This window comes from Bombina bombina, chromosome 1 (genome assembly GCF_027579735.1).
Source record: "Bombina bombina isolate aBomBom1 chromosome 1, aBomBom1.pri, whole genome shotgun sequence".
Taxonomy (NCBI): Eukaryota; Metazoa; Chordata; class Amphibia; order Anura; family Bombinatoridae; genus Bombina; species Bombina bombina.
In genome coordinates, this window is record NC_069499.1 from 286859685 (window position 1) to 286877867 (window position 18183).

At 39.0% G+C, this 18183-nt stretch overlaps 1 protein-coding gene across 1 annotated transcript; it reads left to right on the top strand.

The window, feature by feature from the left end:
• The first annotated feature begins 313 nt into the window (after window positions 1-313).
• Window positions 314-16317, top strand: DBI (diazepam binding inhibitor, acyl-CoA binding protein). Its single transcript, XM_053689787.1, has 4 exons — window positions 314-459; window positions 5271-5388; window positions 14876-14938; window positions 16067-16317. Exons 1-4 carry the CDS (start codon window positions 451-453, stop codon window positions 16135-16137), a joined length of 261 nt encoding a protein of 86 aa, XP_053545762.1. The 5' UTR covers window positions 314-450; the 3' UTR covers window positions 16138-16317.
• The last annotated feature ends 1866 nt before the right edge of the window (window positions 16318-18183 follow it).

An 18183-nucleotide genomic window follows, 5' to 3' on the forward strand; every position in this document is an offset into this window, starting at 1 on the left:
CCAAATAATAAATAGTATGTCGACAAAGGGCACGAATACGATGCACATTTCTAAAGTGTTTAAAGAAAGCTACGAAGGATAAAGGCACAGAACATGTGGTGTGACTCTGCACATGGAATTTTCCATAGCAGACTCTCCTATTTTCATCGCCTCAAACTAGAAACCAACCATTTAGGTTTTTAAAACTGTAACAGAAGGTGAGCTGCGGGTATTATATACAATAATGATGAGACACTGACACTCTGACTCTGACAGGTCAGGTAGAAGCCTGGAAGGGTTTCAGCAATAATATAAGCCCCTAACAGCGCCGCATGGAAACCGTGTGACCTAATTCTGCATTCTGATTGGACATTAGAGTATCACGCTTCGTAGTACGGGCTTGGCATTAGATACAAGAGTTGTACATGTGCTGCTCATTGTGCGAGAGGACGTGATACAGAGAGGATCGCCATGTCTGAGGTAGAGTGCGAGTTATAGATTGGTAATGTGTAGATAACCTGGGTTGTGTGCGTAGATATATAATTATAATAATGGTTTCATATGTCTCCGTGTTTGTGGATTTAATGCGTTATTCTACGTGGAGATAGGATTCGACCGGTTGCCATTAAGATAGGGGTGGGGCAGGAGGGGAGAGGCATCCGGGTTCACAGCGTCTACACAAGAGCTGTCAACGGTCACTGGGTTATGGGTTTATATTTTAGTACTGCCCTTGAAAATGAAGCTGGCCGTCCTTCCCCGTGTGAGTGGGGAGAAAACCTGCACCCATTGGGCTATAAATAGCCTGATCTGGAGTATCGTGTGTGTATCACTTTTTCTGTGTACTTGCCCGGATGTTAAAACTTGCAGGTGGCAATCAGTATTTTATTTGCTTTTTATGTGATCTCAACTAATTAACCCTGATTTAAAAACTTAATTCTATTATAAGAAACGGTTATATGTTGATAGTGTGAAAGAAACAGGGGGGGGGGGGGTAATGGGGATCTGGAAAAAAAACGGAACAATAGAGAGGGAATCAAACGGTAGGAAGTGCAAACAATAACCAGCTCTTACCCTATTTCAGTGTTTCTCAAGTACCCCAAACAGGCCAGATTTGCATGACAACTATAGCACAGATTAATTAAAGGGACAGTCTACACCAAAATTGTTATTGTTTAAAAAGAAAGATAATGCCTTTACTACCCATTCCCCATCTTTGCACAACCAGCATTGTTATATTAATATACTTTATAACATTTAAACCTTCTAAATTTCTGCCTAAGACACTATTATTATTATTATTCTTTATTTATAAAGTGCCAACAGATTCTGCAGCGCTGCCCATGCGTACAAGGATAGAAGTACAACAGAGAAACAATGCAATAAAAGACAAAATTTTACAGATACAGACAGAGGGCCCTATTCCTACAGAAAGCCTCTTATAACATGCTTTTTTTTATTATTAGATTTTCACAACCGGAGACTAATTTGTGTGCCATATAGAAAATGTTGTGCTCTCTCCTGTGGAGTTGTACATGACACTGCACTAATTGGCTAAAATGCAAGTCAATTAATAATAATAAATAACCCCACTTTCATCATCACTTAGAGTCTAAGTGTTTTTAGAGCTAATCGCTCCGATTTACTCATACCTCTCCGCCACCGAGCTACACTTTATTTCAGTGATGTTTCTTGATCTGGCCAATTGATTTTGCAGTTGAACCATGTGGTGTGCTGTGTAAGGACTTGGCCTCCTAAATGCTAGAAAATCAATTGGCTGGATCAAGAAACGTCATTTAAAAATAAATAAAATAAAGTTGATCGGCTCCGGGAGGAGGAGAGCTATGAGTAAATCGGAGCGATTAGTTACACTGATTACTCCCTGAACGATTGTTTTCAATCCCTTTAATATAACAGTGTTGGTTAAACAAAACTGGGGAATGGGTAATAAAGGGATTATCTATCTAAATTCTAAACAAACATTTTGGAGTAAACTGTCATTTTTAATCAGTTGATTAGTAACCATGGTTACTGGCCTGCTCTCACCCATCTGCTGATTATTTCACATGTGCTCTAGTTAAAGTTATGGTAAATTAAAGCGTTGGGTAGCAAACACTAGGATTTACCATCACTAAAAATAAAGTTGCATTTAAGTGTGTTTTTTTTTTTTTAGTACTAAACTCACCCTGACTGTGATGCTGCACTTTGCTAAACAATGCTGCTTCGGCCGCGCACAGCACTCTCCTTCAATGAAGTGAGATTTGCACCTCTAACCCAATAGCTGTGTGTGTCACCTGACAGTGTTCTGTACGCTAGCACGAATATTGGTTTAGATATACAAATGTCACCTCATTAGTAAAAACATTAATATGGCTGACAATGTTCTATAGGGCAGTGAGTATGATCTGTAATTTGTTGGCTGACTGCAGGCAGTTCTCTAAGTATTGGGCTTTGGCATACAGACAGATAATATAAAGAAGCGTGTGTATGTACAGAAAGTAATGAAATAAGGAGATCTAATTTCCCTGCTGTCACAGCATATTTTAATGGGTTGTAGTTTCAAAGAACAAAAACAGCTATTTTATATACAACATAAATATAAGGAAGCTATTTCAAATACGTTTTATTCTCCGCAGCTGCTATAATAAGTCACTGGAAACAGATTAAGGGTAAAACATTTTTTATAGTACTCTGCTCCTTTAAGTAGGAACACAAGATCAGTATGCTGAGGATATACTTGTGGATCTGTGCTGTCTGAGCAGTGATTGGGATACATGTGCACTTTTGGTCCTTGTTTGTTAAAGGGAGAGTCTAGTCAAAATTAAACTTTCATGATTCAGATAGGGCATGCTATTTTAAACAACTTTCCAATTTGCTTTGTTCTCTTGGTATTTGTTGAAAGCTAAAACCTAGGTAGGTTCTAAGCTCTTCCTTGAAGGCTACCTCTTATCTCGGTGTATTTGACAGATTTTCACAGATGGACAGCACTAGTTCATAGATAGCATTGTGCTTGGTCACGTGAAGTTATTTGAGTCAGCACTGATTGGCTAAGATGCAAGTCTGTCAAAAGAACTGAAATAAGGGGGCATTGAAATTCTCCACCTAAGAGGTGGAGAAGAGACTGCTGCTTGATAAATACTGACTGCAGATTCTCTTGTGAGAACCTGCAGTAGTAGGGGAGGAGAAGGCTTGATAAATAAAGCACTTAGTGTTGTGTTCTGAATGAGTAGTCAGAGTAGTAGTCCACTTCTCCCCAGCACACCAATCTCAGGGTTGCTATAGTTACGTCAAAACGCTCTTCTAACAAAGCATCTACTAATATTCTGTATTAAAGCAGTGGCTTGCCGTGGACCTATTTAATGGGCATGCCACCTGGCTGACTTTACAGACCACCTGGTTAAATTAAGCATAATGAAGTTATTAAAAATTGTAATGTTTGTTTGCACAAATTATCATTGCATCAATTTACATAAAAAAAATATTGCTAAGTATTAAATCTTCCACCACCCAGCTACTTTATAGTGGCTGGCATAATTTTCTGTGGAGAACGCTGCAAACCAATATAATAATTTTTATTTAAAAATAAAAAATCAGTGTTTGTCTTGCAACAAACCCCATAAGCTAGAGTCTTTCGTGCTATTGATCAGCTCTGTAGAGGAAATCCAGACTTCTTTACAAACTGTTTTTCCAAGATTGTTTCTGATGAGCATATGCACTAAATGTAACCCCTGTGCTATAAACATTTTTTATTTTTTTTTTTCACTGTATTTAAAGGGACACGAAACCCAAATTTGTGATTCAGATAGAGTATACGTTTTTAACAACTTTCCAATTTACTTCTGTTATCAATTTTGCTTCATCCTCCTGGTATCCTGTTGAAGGAACAGCAATGCACTTCTGGGAGCTAGCTGAATGCATTGGTAAGTCAATGACAAGAACAATATATGTGCAGCTAGCTCCCATCTCCTAAACCTACCATGGTATGCTTTTTAACAGTTAAAGGGACACTGAACCCAATTTTTTTTTTTCTTTCATGATTCGTATAGAGCATGAAATTTGAAGCAACTTTCTAATTTACTCCTATTAATTTTTCTTTGTTCTCATGCTATCTTTATATTAAAAGCAGGAATGCAAATCTTAGCAGCCTGCCCATTTTAGGTTCAGCACCATGGATAGCGCTTGCTTTATTGGAGGCTTACATTTACCCACCAATACGCAATGATAACCCAGGTTCTTAACCAAAAATGGGCTGGCTCCTATGCATCACAATACTGCTTTTTAAATAAAGATAGCAAGAGAACAAAGAAATTGATAATAGGAGTAAATTAGAAAGATGCTTAAAATTGCATGCTCTATCTGAATCATGAAAGAAAAAAAAAATTGGGTTTAGTGTCCCTTTAATACCAAGAGAACAAAGCAATTCAGATCATTGGAAAGTTGTTTAAAATTGTAAGCTCTATCTGAATTGTGAGGGAAAGCATTTGGGTTTAATGTCGTTTTTTTTTCTTCTTGTGAGTTAGCCAAATCATATATCTTTTTCAGTAGATAGATCATTTTTAGTCTTGCAAAAGTTTTTGTGTGTGTGAGGGGGGGGTGATCGTTAAATGCTGATAATATATATCTTTGGTTTGTTTGTTTTCTGAAATGCAACTAAATGTCTATGTAAAACAATTGTGTACCATCTTTGACGGTACAGTGTACACAAATTTATATAAAACTACCTTTAGGCTGCACATATAAAGCTGTATGTAAATATTGCCTAAATAACCTAAGATATTAACACTTGTTCCCAACCCCTCTTCATGCCGGCCCATTTTACAGATGCAAATATTCAGAACTCTAAACTATTTCAAAATAGTTAATATACACATAGGTGTAGGCAACAATAGTGTCATAAGAAAATGCACAAAGGCATTTAATCATTTCTTATTGCAGATTTATGTCCCTTTAGATTATAGTAAGACTTTTTTTCTTGGTCTTAAAGGGACATGAAACACTTACAAAAAAAAATATATATGCATAGTATTGAGGTCCCCTTCTAGTAATTGGTGCCGCCATGTTGAAATCTGCATTCCAGTGCTGATGTGTTTGCACATGTGCAGCAACTCTGATACCTGCAGTGTAACCAAGGAGTAGGTTCCATAATGGCAGCACCCATGGTTAGAGGAAGGTGCATGATATGTATTTGTGTCCCTTTAAGTAACTGTTGGTTTCTGTGCTGCCCTCTGGTGTACACTACATGATACTGTTAAATTTGATGACCCTAAAGTCGTTGCTATGTGTCCCATATACAGGCTGATTTTAATAAAGCTGCTGAGGAGGCGAAGGAGTTGAAAACCAAACCAACAGACGAGCAGCTGCTGGCTTTGTATGCCTTTTACAAGCAAGCGACGGTTGGAGATGTAAACACTGGTATGTAGGGGCAGGGTGGGGAGGTACCACTGCCCCGGATTAGAATAACTTTGCTTCATATAATCTGTCTGTTTATGGGGTGAAAAGAGTCACATTTGACTTGTTAATCAGTTGTTGTAGCAGCTACCTTTAACCCCTTAAGGGCCGGGATTTCAGAGGAAAAACTTGCCCAAAAGACCAGTGAATTTGTAGCATTTTTGCCATCACTTAATTTAAACGGACATAAACAGAAATAAAGCCTTGTTTTGTTCGTTTTTTTTGTATATTGATCTAGGCCCATTTTGGTATATTTTATGCCACAGTTTTGCTGTCAAATGTGATCATGTTAAAACTTTTTCACAAACTTGCATTTCTTGCTGATATTATTCACACACAACTACTGAAGTCATAAGTCAATGGTTGTAAAAGCTTCTCTGGGATCCCTTCAGAAATTGCAGACATGCATGGTTTCACCATTTTTGTTTGGTTATTAGAAGGCTGATAATTACAGCTGCTCAACAGACTTCTGAAATTCTTGTCAGCATGAGGCAGAAGGTAGGACGTAGCTACTACTTCAGCAGGGTACGCTGGGCAAAGTACCCTGTCATGTAGTAGCTACGTCAATGTAGCTTAAAGTGATGGTAAACGTCCTTGTCTAACAATATTTGTAATGATACAGTAAATGATGGGCACTTTCCACTCTAATCTTCTGCTCATTGAGCTTTTTGAAATGTAGGGGTTGATTCTGTGTACATAAAATTGCAGGGGAACTATGGTATTAAAGGGATAGTAAAGTAAAAATTAAACTTCATGATTCAGAGCATGCGTTTTGTTAATAACTTTCAATTTACTTCTATTATGTAATTTGCTTTGTTCTCTCAGTATCTTATGTGTCAAAGGGTACATATGTAGGCTTAGGAGCAGCAATGCGCTTCTGGGAGCTAGCTGATTGGTGACTTCACATATATGCCTCTTGTCATTGGCACAGTGTGTGTTTCAACGAAGGTTTGTTTCTTTATAGTGAGATTATACAATAATTTTCATATAACTGCATGTAATAGACACTATTATAAAGAAGAATATGTCCAGATACTGATCTAAAAATCCATTTTAAAACCTTACTTAGAAAGCTCCCAATTTAGCTGTTTATGAGGTTAGGCTGGGAAACCCAGAAAAAAGGGGCTGAGAAAACAGGAACAGCAGACACTCCCCTGCATATGAAAAGACAGAAGCAAAACTATACATTGTTACTAAAACACTCCCAGATGGGCAATATAAATGGATCATCTACAACACATTTATGCAAAGAAAAATCTAATGTACAATGTCCATTTAAGGTTTATTTATTTTTTTACTTTGTATGGTTCTTATGACGTTATTTCTGCAGACAAAAATTCAGAGCAGAGAGCTACAAAGCCGAAAATATGGGATATTGTCTAGATAGAAAACCATGCCCAAGATAATCTTACAGAAACCTATTGAAGAGCATGACATTGTGAATGGATTCATAAAATGATTTCCCCTCAAAAACTAAACATTACAGCCATGAATATACGGCCTTGTGCTACATAATGAAAAACTAATTCTTATTTCAGGAGGAATAGCCTTTGGATTGTAATATCTTTAAATAGAAGCCATTTTTAGATTGTTCCTCAAAAACCAACATTTCTTTAAGACCCGATGAGTCCACGGATCATCTTAATTACTAATAGGATATTCACCTCCTGGTCAGCAGGAGGAGGCAAAGAGCACCACAGCAGAGCTGTTAAATAGCTCCTCCCTTCCCTCCCACCCCAGTCATTCTCTTTGCCTACGTTAGTGATAGGAAGAGGTAAAGTGAGGTATTATATTCTTCTATCAAGAGTTTATTATTTTTAAAGTAGTGCTGCTTTGTTCTAGGGTGTAGCCATAGTCCATATCAGTCTCTACAGTAGAGCTTTGGTGGCTTTAGAGCAATGGGAACTTGTGGGACATAATTCTCACTGCGCCTCCCATGATTTACTTGCTGCCCTTATCCTTTAGTCTGAGAGATGCATTGACTCAGCATTTTTGATATCCTCGGGTCTATGTGAGGGACAGGACTAAATCCATTGATTTTTATCCACCCTTGAAAGTAGTATTTGAAAGATAAAAAGCACTAGTCCCAATTCTCCCCCCCCCCCCCCCCCCCCCCCTTGCTGCTTTGTCGCTTAGTGAAGAGTTTTTATGTCTCCATATTCCTTCCTGTCAAGGTGCAGCACACTCCCGGGATAAGGCCCATTTGTGCCAGTGCAGAAATAGACACCACACACGCACAATTCAGATATGTATTTAAAGGGACAGTCTACTCCAGAATCTGTAATGTTTAAAAAGCTAGATGATCCCTTTTTATTACCCATTCACCAGTTTTGCCAAACCAACACTGCTATATTAATATACTTTTTTCCTCTAATTACCTTGTATCTAAGCCTCTGCAGACTGTCCCCTTATTTACAGACTAGCATTTTAGCTAATTAGTGGTGATTCAAAAATAGCTCCATTGGAGTGAGCACAATTTTATCTATATGGTACACACATGAATATATTTATATTCCTGTAGACAGGGGCTTAACAAATCCAGGCACCACTGGAGCCTTAAAATTAGGCCCTGGAATACATAGTGCTGTAATCCATTAAAGGGATACTAAGCGCAATTTTTTTTTTTTCTTTTATGATTTGGATATAGCAATGCAATTTTAAGCAACTTTCTAACTTACTCCTATTTGTCTTCATTCTCTTGGTATCTCTATTTAAAAACCAGGATTGAAAGCTTAGGAGCGGGCCCCTTTTTAGTTAAGCACCTCGGTAGTGCTTGCTTTATTAGTGTCTGAATGTAGCTACCAATCGGCAAGCCCTACCCAGGAGCTGAACCTAAAATGGGCCGGCTCCTAAGCTTTCATTTCTGCTTTTCAAATAGATACCAAGAGAATGAAAAAGAAAATGAGTAAATTAGAAGGCTACTTAAAAGGGATACTAAACCCATTTATTTTATGATTCAGAGCATGCAATTTTAAAGGGATAGTAAACCCACATATTTTTTCTTTCTTTCATGATTCAGATAGAGCATGCAATTGTAAGCAACTTTCTAATTTACTCCTATTTTTTTTTTTCCTTCTCTTGCTATCCTTATTTATAAAGCAGAAATGTGTTTAAGAGCTGGCCCATTTTTGGTTGAGAACCTGGGTTGCACTTGCTTATTGGTTGGTTACATTTAGCCACCAATAAGCAAGTGGGAGAGAAGAGACAAAGGGAGAGGCATGCCACACAATCAGGGTGGGAAAAAGTTTGTTGTTTGTGGGGTGTTTTTTTTTGGTTTTGTTTGTTTTTCTTCAAGGCATTTTTTAATTTTAAAAACATATCTTTTAAAGATACATTTTAATCTAAAGCTTATTCGTCCTGAAATAGATTAGTTTCTATTAATATAGCAAGATGCTTTATATTCATGGCTGCCAGAGGTTTTTGTCAGATTTTGGACAATTTTTCTATCTTGAAAATATTATCACATATTGGTTTTGTAGTTCTCAAAATTGAATTTGTCTGCTGAAATAACATGCTACTTCATAGCATACAGAGTTTATAAATAGACCTCAAAGGCACACTGAACCCACATTTTTTTTTTTCTTTCTTGATTCAGAAACTGCATGCAATTTTAAGCAACTTTCTAATTTACTCCTATTAAATTGTTTTCTTCGTTCTCTTGCTATCTTTATTTGAAAAAGGCATCTAAGCTTTTTTTTTTTTTTTGTTCAGACCTCTGGACAGCAGTTTTTTTATTGGTGGATGAATTTATCCACCAATCAGAAAGGACAACCGAGGTTGTTCACCAAAAATGGGCCGGCATCAAAACTTTTTTGCATTTCAAATAAAGATACCAAGAGAATGAAGAAAATTTGATAATAGAAGTAAATTAGAGCATGATATTTTAAGCAACTTTCTATTTGAATCACGAAATTAAAAAATTGGGTCATAATCATGAAATAACTTTTGAGTTTCAGATATAGCATAACATTTTCAGGTTTAATTCTATCAGATTTGCTTCTTTCTCTTGGAATCCTTTGTTGGAAAGCATTGCTCTACTGGGGCCTAGCTGAAAACATTGGGTGAGACGGTGACAAGCAGCTAGCTCACAGTAGTGCATTGCTTCTGAGCCTACCTATGCAGGCTTTTCAACAATACCAAGAGAACGAAGAAAATTTAGATGTGAGTCAATTGGAAAACTGTTAATTGCATGTTCTTTCTGAATCATGAGAGGTTTTTAATTTGGACTTTACTGTCCCTTTTTTTTTAATGCCATTACTTCCCTGCAAATCTATTAACAAAGAATCAACCCATACTAAGTTTCAAGAAGCTCACTGAATAGTAGACTGTTTAGAGAGGGATATATCTGCACAAGGACTTAAGTGTGAGGAAAGAGGGGCAAGCATTAAAAATGAAAAAACTTAAAGGGATACTGAACCCCCCAAAAAATTTCGTGAGTCAGAGCATGCAACTTTGTAATTTACTCCTATTTATCAATTTTTCTTTGTTCTCTTGCTATCTTTATTTGAAAAAGAAAGTCCAGGACCCTGGACAGCACTTGTTTTATTGGTGGATGAATTAATCCACCAATCGGCAAGCACAACCCAGTTTGTTCAACAAAAATGGGCCGGCATCTAAACTTACATTTTTGCATTTCAAATAAAGATACCAAGAGAATGAAGAACATTTGCTAATAGGAGTAAATTAGAAAGTTGCTTAAAATAGCATGCTCTATCTGAATCACAAAAGAGAAAATTTGGGTTCAGTGTCCCTTTAAATTATGCTTACCTGATCATTTTCTTTTCTTCTGATGGGAAGAGTCCACAGCTGCATTCATTACTTTTGGGAATTCAGAACCTGGCCACCAGGAGGAGGCAAAACACCCCAGCCAAAGGCTTAAATACCTCCCCCACTCCCCTTATCCCTCCCAGTCATTCTGCCAAGGAAACCACTAACAGTAGGAGAAATATCAGGGTGGAAAAGGTGCCAGAAGAATAAAAACAAAATACAGCCGCACCATACATAAAACACGGGTGGGGAGCTGTGGACACTTCCTGTCAGAAGAAAATTATCAGGTAAGCATAATTTAAGTTTGTTTGTTTTGTTTTTTTTTGTTTTTTTTTTTAAACGGGCAGAGTCCACAGCTGCATTCATTACTATTGTGATAACAATACCCAAGTTATAGAGGACACTGAATGCAAACAGAGGGCGGACCCTTTTCAAAGGGCACCACAGCCTGAAGTTACCCAACACCCAAAAAACCTAACATTTAGAAACAAGGGATTAAAAACCTGAGAGTATCAGGTAACTGCCCATCAGTTCTCTCCAAGGCCGTGTTAGAGACAATTTAGAACTCCTAGAATCTATTGAGCACAAAAAAGCCCCCTAGGAGCCAAGTCCCGCAGGCTTTCTAATCACACGGAACTAACCCCCTCAATGAAGGAAGAGGACCTTCTCCTACCCCCAAGGTGGAAAACGGAGGACCCATAAGATATTGAAAGGACCACCAACTAGGGATAACAACCTCAGAAGGACTAAAGCAAACCCAAGGTTGCTAAAGACAACCACCCAGGGAAATGAACTCCCTAGAAGGACAAGGACCAGAGATCAACTCCACCCTATGAAAAGGAGATCACAAGAAGAACCCAGGTCTACCCTTAGATCCCTAATACAACACCATACGACTTATGGTGCTTCAAGGAAGCCACAAGCTCCCCACTGTACCATAGTCCAGCAGACACAACCGCTAAACTAGTCAAACACAGGTAAGAAACCTGTATAAAACTAAGAAAATTCAGAGCCCGCAGACGGTTATCCCCGTCTGAAAGACGGCAAAACTAACCCTCAGGCAGATACCAAATCTCCCCTAAAGGGACAGCGGATTTTCCAAAACGTGAAGATTTGAAACCGATCCAGAACCATCAAGGTACCTCATACGGAGGAGTGCACTCTGGGCAGTGCATCCAATGTCCCTGGACAATGGATGCTCAAAATAGATTCAGACAAGAGCCTAGAAGGAAAACTTAACCAGCCTAAAAAGAGGGCAACCAGCCCCCGGAGGAGCATCTGAAACCAGGACCCTCTGCTTGCAAACCCAAGGAGCTAGAAATCTTAGAGGGTCGAAGGGGAACCCCCCCCCCCCCCAAGACCATGGGTTTACATGGAACAGGCTCCAACGAGCACTTGGGATGCGAAGGCGATAAATCGCCAAGACCCTTACAGGATCAGCCTCCCAGAAAATCCTGTACCTCGCAGGAAAAACGGTGGGAGCCTCGAAACTCCTGTCAGATAAATTGACCAGGAAAATGCTGGGGGGAAAAATGGGGACTAACCCCAAACCCCTGCGCTCCCAATAGAGCGTGCACTGTAAAAAAGGATCTACCAAACCTTCAGAACCAGATGACCCCCACCACCCAAGAGTGGAAACAGAAACAAATAGCCCCAGCGACCTACGAGAGGTTCCTGCGACTAGGCCACAAAAAGACATCCAGAAGATACCAAGAGTGAAAACTAAAATCGTCGCCCATCTGGTACCCCCGACGCCCAGCGGTAATTCAAACCTCCAAATCCATGGGAATGGAGGACTTCGGTTCCAAGGCCAACGGGCCTCTCCCGATGAGCCTCAGCAGGCTCAGAGTCCAAAACCACCTCGACAGTAGGAATGGGAGGCGGACTGATGCAGTCCCTCAGTCTTCTAGTAATGGAGGCAACAAGAAAAATGAACACTTATCAAAGTGAACAATCCAACACCCGACAAGGTTAACAGCGCATCGGCACCACGTGCGTGACGTGAACCATAAGGAACAGCAGCTAGCGCTCGACCAGTAACCCTGCCTGATACGAGAGCACCCAAAGGGATCTATAACAAACATAACTATGATTATATATATATATATATTACTGTGCAACTTCCATGCGTCCACAAAATCGCAAGTATTAGTTCCAGAGAAGAAACGTTCCCAAAACGGAAAATCATAACAAACATGAGCTTTGTAAAACAAATTAAAGAAAATAAAGGCAGCACCCGTGGGAGAACGCCCAAGGAGAATGGGCATACTAACAGGACCAGCCGATCAGGGGCGCCATTCTCCTAAGCTCAGAACTGGAACTGATACTTAAAAGAAAAACGGAGACATCAAGGAGATTGGCTTCTAACCCAGTCTGTCTTCCGTGCTGGATGGCAGAGGATCCCTCGGCCCGGTAGGGCAGGAATCCTCCAGCACTAACGGAAAGCAAAATGTTCCCCCGCCAGATCGATGGAGGAGCCCCTGAAGCCTCAGAGGCCATCGCTTCCCCAAGAAGGTCGAACTGACTCAGGCGATCTCCCTCGACGGACCCTGGTTAACAGAACACGGACAGTATCTTACAAATACTTTTCTTGGGAGATATAAATGTGCCATGGATATAGCCATGCGGAACCGTGCCGTAACCTCCTGGAGGAAACAGGCCGTCTTCCAGAGGAGTAACGGCCATAGTGACACCTGCTTGCGTAGCAAAAGAAGGTTCTGGAGCACGCGCCTCATGGGACATGGAATCCTCAGGCGCAGATGGCAACGCACTCTACATTCCCTGCTTCAGGAATAGAGTACTCTAGAACGGCAATCGGTACATAACTGATGGGCATGGATAAACTGGGCCATTTCATACTACTCACAAGACGTATGTTCCGAGTCGGAGATGTCTGTCTCCAAAAAATCAGAATCCTTCATAACTTGAGATTGCAAATATGGACTAAAGCTAAACACCCCCCCCAATGGCTGGGGCACTCACCACCTCCTGTGAACCAGACGACTAACGAGCAGACTCTCTCCATCGTCACTCGGAGTACGGAAATGAAATTACGAGACCACACCCGGTCACGAGGTGTACTATGTAAGCCAGCAGAAAAAAATGTGCGCCAGTCCAAAAGGACCATGCAGTCCGATAAGGCGGTTATGTTCCGAATAGCCATGAGCCCAAGCATCCCTACACATTAGCAGACAAACATGAATAACCCCCTCACACACAGGATATATTAACCCATGATTCTATTTTAATTTAAAGAGAGTCCCACTTGGACCCTGACTTCTTTTGTAAACATTACATTCACATATCGAATTAAAATTAAACTGTTTTTACCTGAATCTACGCTGTGGAACAGGAACACGGCCCTTCAAGTGTGACAGTAGCATCGCCTCTGACATGAACTTGAGTGAATAAAGGCAGGCAGCGAAACTCGTCAACGCTGATTTTCCAGGAGCTATTAAAGTGAGTCTGGATGGTTTTGCCAAGACGACACTCCCTGCATCTTCGGACTCTTAACTTTCATCCATGCTCTCACTTAGAGGCTGACAGGATTACTTAAAACTCCAGTCCCATTTTGAATGGTACTACCCTCCATAAGAGACTATCATCAATCTTCTGACACTTCTCTGCCAACCTCCTGTGACGAAAGGCAAAGAATGACTGGGGGACGAGGGAAGTGGGGAAGGTATTTAAAGGTACAGTATACACATTTTCATATAACTGCATGTAACAGACACTATAAAGAATAAGATGCACAGATACTGATATACAAATCCAGTATAAAACTGATTAAAAACTTAGAAGCTCTCAGTTTAGCTCTGTTGAAAAGGTAGTTGGAAAGCCCAGTGCAAGTGGGAAATAAGACCATTTCCTCCTCCCCCCCCCCCTCCTTCTTTTGCATATGAAAAGACCCTTTACACAAACAGAAGCAAGCTGGAGTAGGTAGCTGACTGTATCCTCATAAAACTTTGGGGCTTGGTTAGGAGTCTGAAAATCAGAGCAATGTTTATTAAAAATAAGCAAAACTATACATTTAAAAAAAAAAAAAAAAACTTTATGAGCTATATAAATCATCTACAAAACATTTTATGCAAAGAAAAAAGTTTGTCCCTTTGGTTGGTGTCTTTGCCATGTTCTGAATTCCCAAAAGTAATTAATGCAGCTGTGGACTCTTCCCATTTAAGAAGAAAATCGTATTGTTTTTAAATCAAACTATTTCAATTGTTGATGTAATCATTCTTTTTCTCCTTCCGATAAAGCACAGGTGAAAAGTTAATCAAATATGAATAATTAAACTGGAGATAGATCATTGAAATGAATGAAATTATTTGGAGGTGAACTATCTATGAATATCTAATGATATATAAACAAATCAGTAATGGTCTAATATAACTGGAAAAAATCTGAAAATGTATTACAAAAATGGAAAACCATGGTTTAAATCAAATCCAACCTGCACACAATTTCAGGGTTTTTTTTTTGGGGGGGGGTCTCACTCCTGTAGTTTGAAGAAATTTGTCAAGCTCTGATGTAGTGTGTAAGAAGGGCACTTCTATTCATGGCACCCGGTGTAACGTAATTGTATACCTTTTCAGTTTGTGTGCTTTACATTACTTTTAGTGCAACTCTTGGATTGTTTGTGTTAAATTTCAATTGCTGCTGTCTTATTACTTTGTCTGTTTTCCAGAGAGACCGGGCATGCTAGATTTTAAAGGCAAAGCCAAATGGGACGCTTGGGCAGCAAAAAAAGGTATGAAAAGTTTTATTTTAAGTAATGAAGTCTTGATCTCATGCACTTCTTAGTCATGTGTCGATTTCTCTTTTTGAATATACCGTATATCCTTTCTAATCTCCTCTGCTATATGTCCAGTATACTGTATAAGATAAAAAGGCAGATTTGTCTAAACGCAACGTCTCCAGTTTCTGCTTTTTATATGCACAGACCAATTTCATTTTTATTTTGTCTCCTATGTTTTGAGCCAACCACATACCTTTTTATGTAGTTTTATCTTTACCTTTATTTGGTTTGATTCCTGGTGGAATGGGGATAATGGTATGAGGTTTGTGCTATGTCATATGAAGACAGGACATTTCAAGAACAACATATTGTGGCCAGGTTGGGTATCATTACTTAAAGGGACAGTCTACACTAAAATTGCTATTGGGAGCTTTGCATAATGCCTTTACTACCCATTCCCCAGCTTTGCACAACCAACTTTGCTAGATTAATATACTTTAACATTTAAGAAGTGTAGACTTTAACATTTAAACTTCTACATTTCTGCCTGTTTCAAAGGCTCTATAGACAGCCTCTTAATCGCATGCTTTTTTTATTTGCTTTGAACAACAGGAGACTGCTAGTTCATGTGGACCATACATATAACCATGTGTTCACGCCCGGGGAGTTCATTTAAAGGGACAGTATACACATTTTTATATAACTGCATGTAATAGACACTACTATAAAGAATAAGATAAACAGATGCTAATATAAAAATCCAGTATAAAACTGTTAAAAACTTACTTAAAAGCTCTGTTGAAAAGGTTGTTGGAAAGCCCACTGCAAGTGGGAAATAAGACACTCCCGCTTCTTTTGCATATGAAAAGACCCTTTACACAAACAGGAGCAAGCTGGAGAAGGTATCCGACGGTATTCTCATAAAACTTTGGGGCTTGGTTAGGAGTCTGAAAATTTGAGCAATGTTATTTAAAAATAAGCAAAACTATATACATTTAAAAAATAAATAAATAAATTATGGGCTATATAAGTACATTGTGTACCTTACATGGATCTACTCCTTCTTTTTTTTTTTTTTTTTTTTTTTTTGCCATTGAGGGAAAAACTGCTGCTTTTAAATGCACTTATTTTTTTTTCCAGGTGTTTCAAAGGAAGAAGCAAGGGCACAGTATATAAAATTGGTGGAAACACTGAAACAAACTCTTGGGTGATAAATGGGCGTACTTAACTGGAAGCATCGTGTTTGCCTGCTGCAAAATAATTAAGCTCACATTCCTCAACCGATTTTGTATTGTCTGAACTCTAGTATTCAACGGTCTGCAGCCATCCAGATCGGTTTGCGCTGAAAACAAAGCTTCAATAATGGTTATTAAACAATATTTCTACTCTTATGTGTCTTCACTTTCTTTGAAATTACTATTTAAGTCCCATCCCACCAAATTGTAAATTTATTGAAAAAGTAAACTGCAGTAAAAACTAAAGAGAAAGATTTCACTTTAATTTCTAAAAAGTTTCCAAATTAAGATTTGGTTTAGAAATGGCTAGGTATTCCTACATTAGAAGGGAATAAGAAACCGTACTCCTTTAGACAACTTACCTTCGTTTTAGATGACAGCTTAGAATTTCTCATTGTAGCCCTGCCTGCAGTTAGATATGGATTGCCGCTATTTAAAAAAAAAAAAAAAACTGTCATGAATTTTGCAGCAGAAGTTCTCTAAACATTAAAGGGACACTGAACCCGCATTTCTTTTGTGATTCAGATAGAGCATGCAATTTTAAACAACTTTCTAATTTACTCCTATTAATTTTTCTTCGTTCTCTTGCTATCTTTATTTAAAAAAGGCATCTAAGCTAAGAAGCCAGACAAATTTTGGTTTAGGACCAGGGACAGCACTTGTTTATTGGTGGGTGAATTTATCCACCAATCGGCAAGAACAACCCAGGTTGTTCGCCAAAAATGGGTCGGCATCTAAACTTTCTTGCTTTAAAAAAAAAAAAGATATCGAGAGAATGAGGAAAATTTGATAATGGGAGTAAATTAGAAAGTTGCTTAAAATTGCATGCCCTCTGAATCACGATAGAAAAACATTGAGTTAGTGTCCCTTTTTTATCTGCAGCAATTTATGGTGTCTCCTAGAAAATCTGATCCTTTCTCTTCTTAAAGAGACCTCAGCTCAAAAAAATAAATATATATCCATCTTGCTGTATTTTTAATATGGAATATGATAAAGGTGTCAGTATGACGCCAAAACATACTGTGTACTAATATCTTTTTAACGGTTCTAATAAAAGCTACGTTTAAACCTTTTATTCAAACCTATTGAGTGCACATATCTGGAACGCTTGTTTGTATTGCTATATGCAGTACCCTGGTTGTACATTGGAAAAAACAAACATGCAGCATCCCTGTATTGAGCCATTAAGCCTCTGTGATTGCCCCCTCACTTATCCCAGTGGGTACAAACAATAGCATTTATTAATTAGTAGACTAGAAATTATTCTATTTAACCCCATAAGTGTAACTCCATTTTGCTACTGTTCCTTTTAGTTTAGCTGACTCAATACACTGACTGTTTTTCAAACCTGTCCTCCCTAACTGCCAGATTTTCAGGATTACCTTGGGTAAGAGCAGGTAAAATAACCAGGTTCACTAACAAGCCGATTTAATCTGTGCTGTAGTTATCATTTATTTGTATAGCGCGGCCAAATTCCATAGCGCTGGGTACAGTGATAGGGGTATACAATGACAAAGATATGTGATAAAATACAAAACATAACAAAAATAAATAAATCAAGTACAGGAGGAAGAGGGCCCTGCTCTGGAGAGCTCAGCCTTTCAGGTTTAGGGTGCAGAGACATAAGGTTGGGGGTAGCTTGTCACATCTGTTGTAGTGGGTCAGGCAGCTCATTGTTTGGTATAGAGGAGAGATGGTAAGCCTCTCTGAATAGGTGGGTTTTCAAGGAGCGTCTGAAACTAGAAAAGGTTGGAGACCGTCTTATGGAGCCAGGGTAGAGAGGTCCAGAGGGCAGGAGCAGCATGTGCAAAGTCTCGGAGATGGGAGTGGGACATAGAGATAACAGGAGTGGAGAGATGTAGGTCAGAGGTTGATTGAAGAGAACGGGGTAGGGAATATTTCACGATGAGAGGAAATTATAGTTCAGATATCCTCAAAATCTGGCCAGTTAGGGAGGCCTGAGGACAGGTTTGGAAACCAGTGGTCTAGACCCAGCTTTGATTGGCAAACTTGTTTATAATC

What these genes read in the sequence shown, in the direction of transcription:
- DBI (XM_053689787.1), top strand. An exon ending in GGTTGGAGATGTAAACACTG is followed by an intron (nt 5,389 to 14,875) that starts GTATGTAGGGGC and finishes TCTGTTTTCCAG; the next exon opens with AGAGACCGGGCATGCTAGAT. An exon ending in CGCTTGGGCAGCAAAAAAAG is followed by an intron (nt 14,939 to 16,066) that starts GTATGAAAAGTT and finishes TTTTTTTTCCAG; the next exon opens with GTGTTTCAAAGGAAGAAGCA.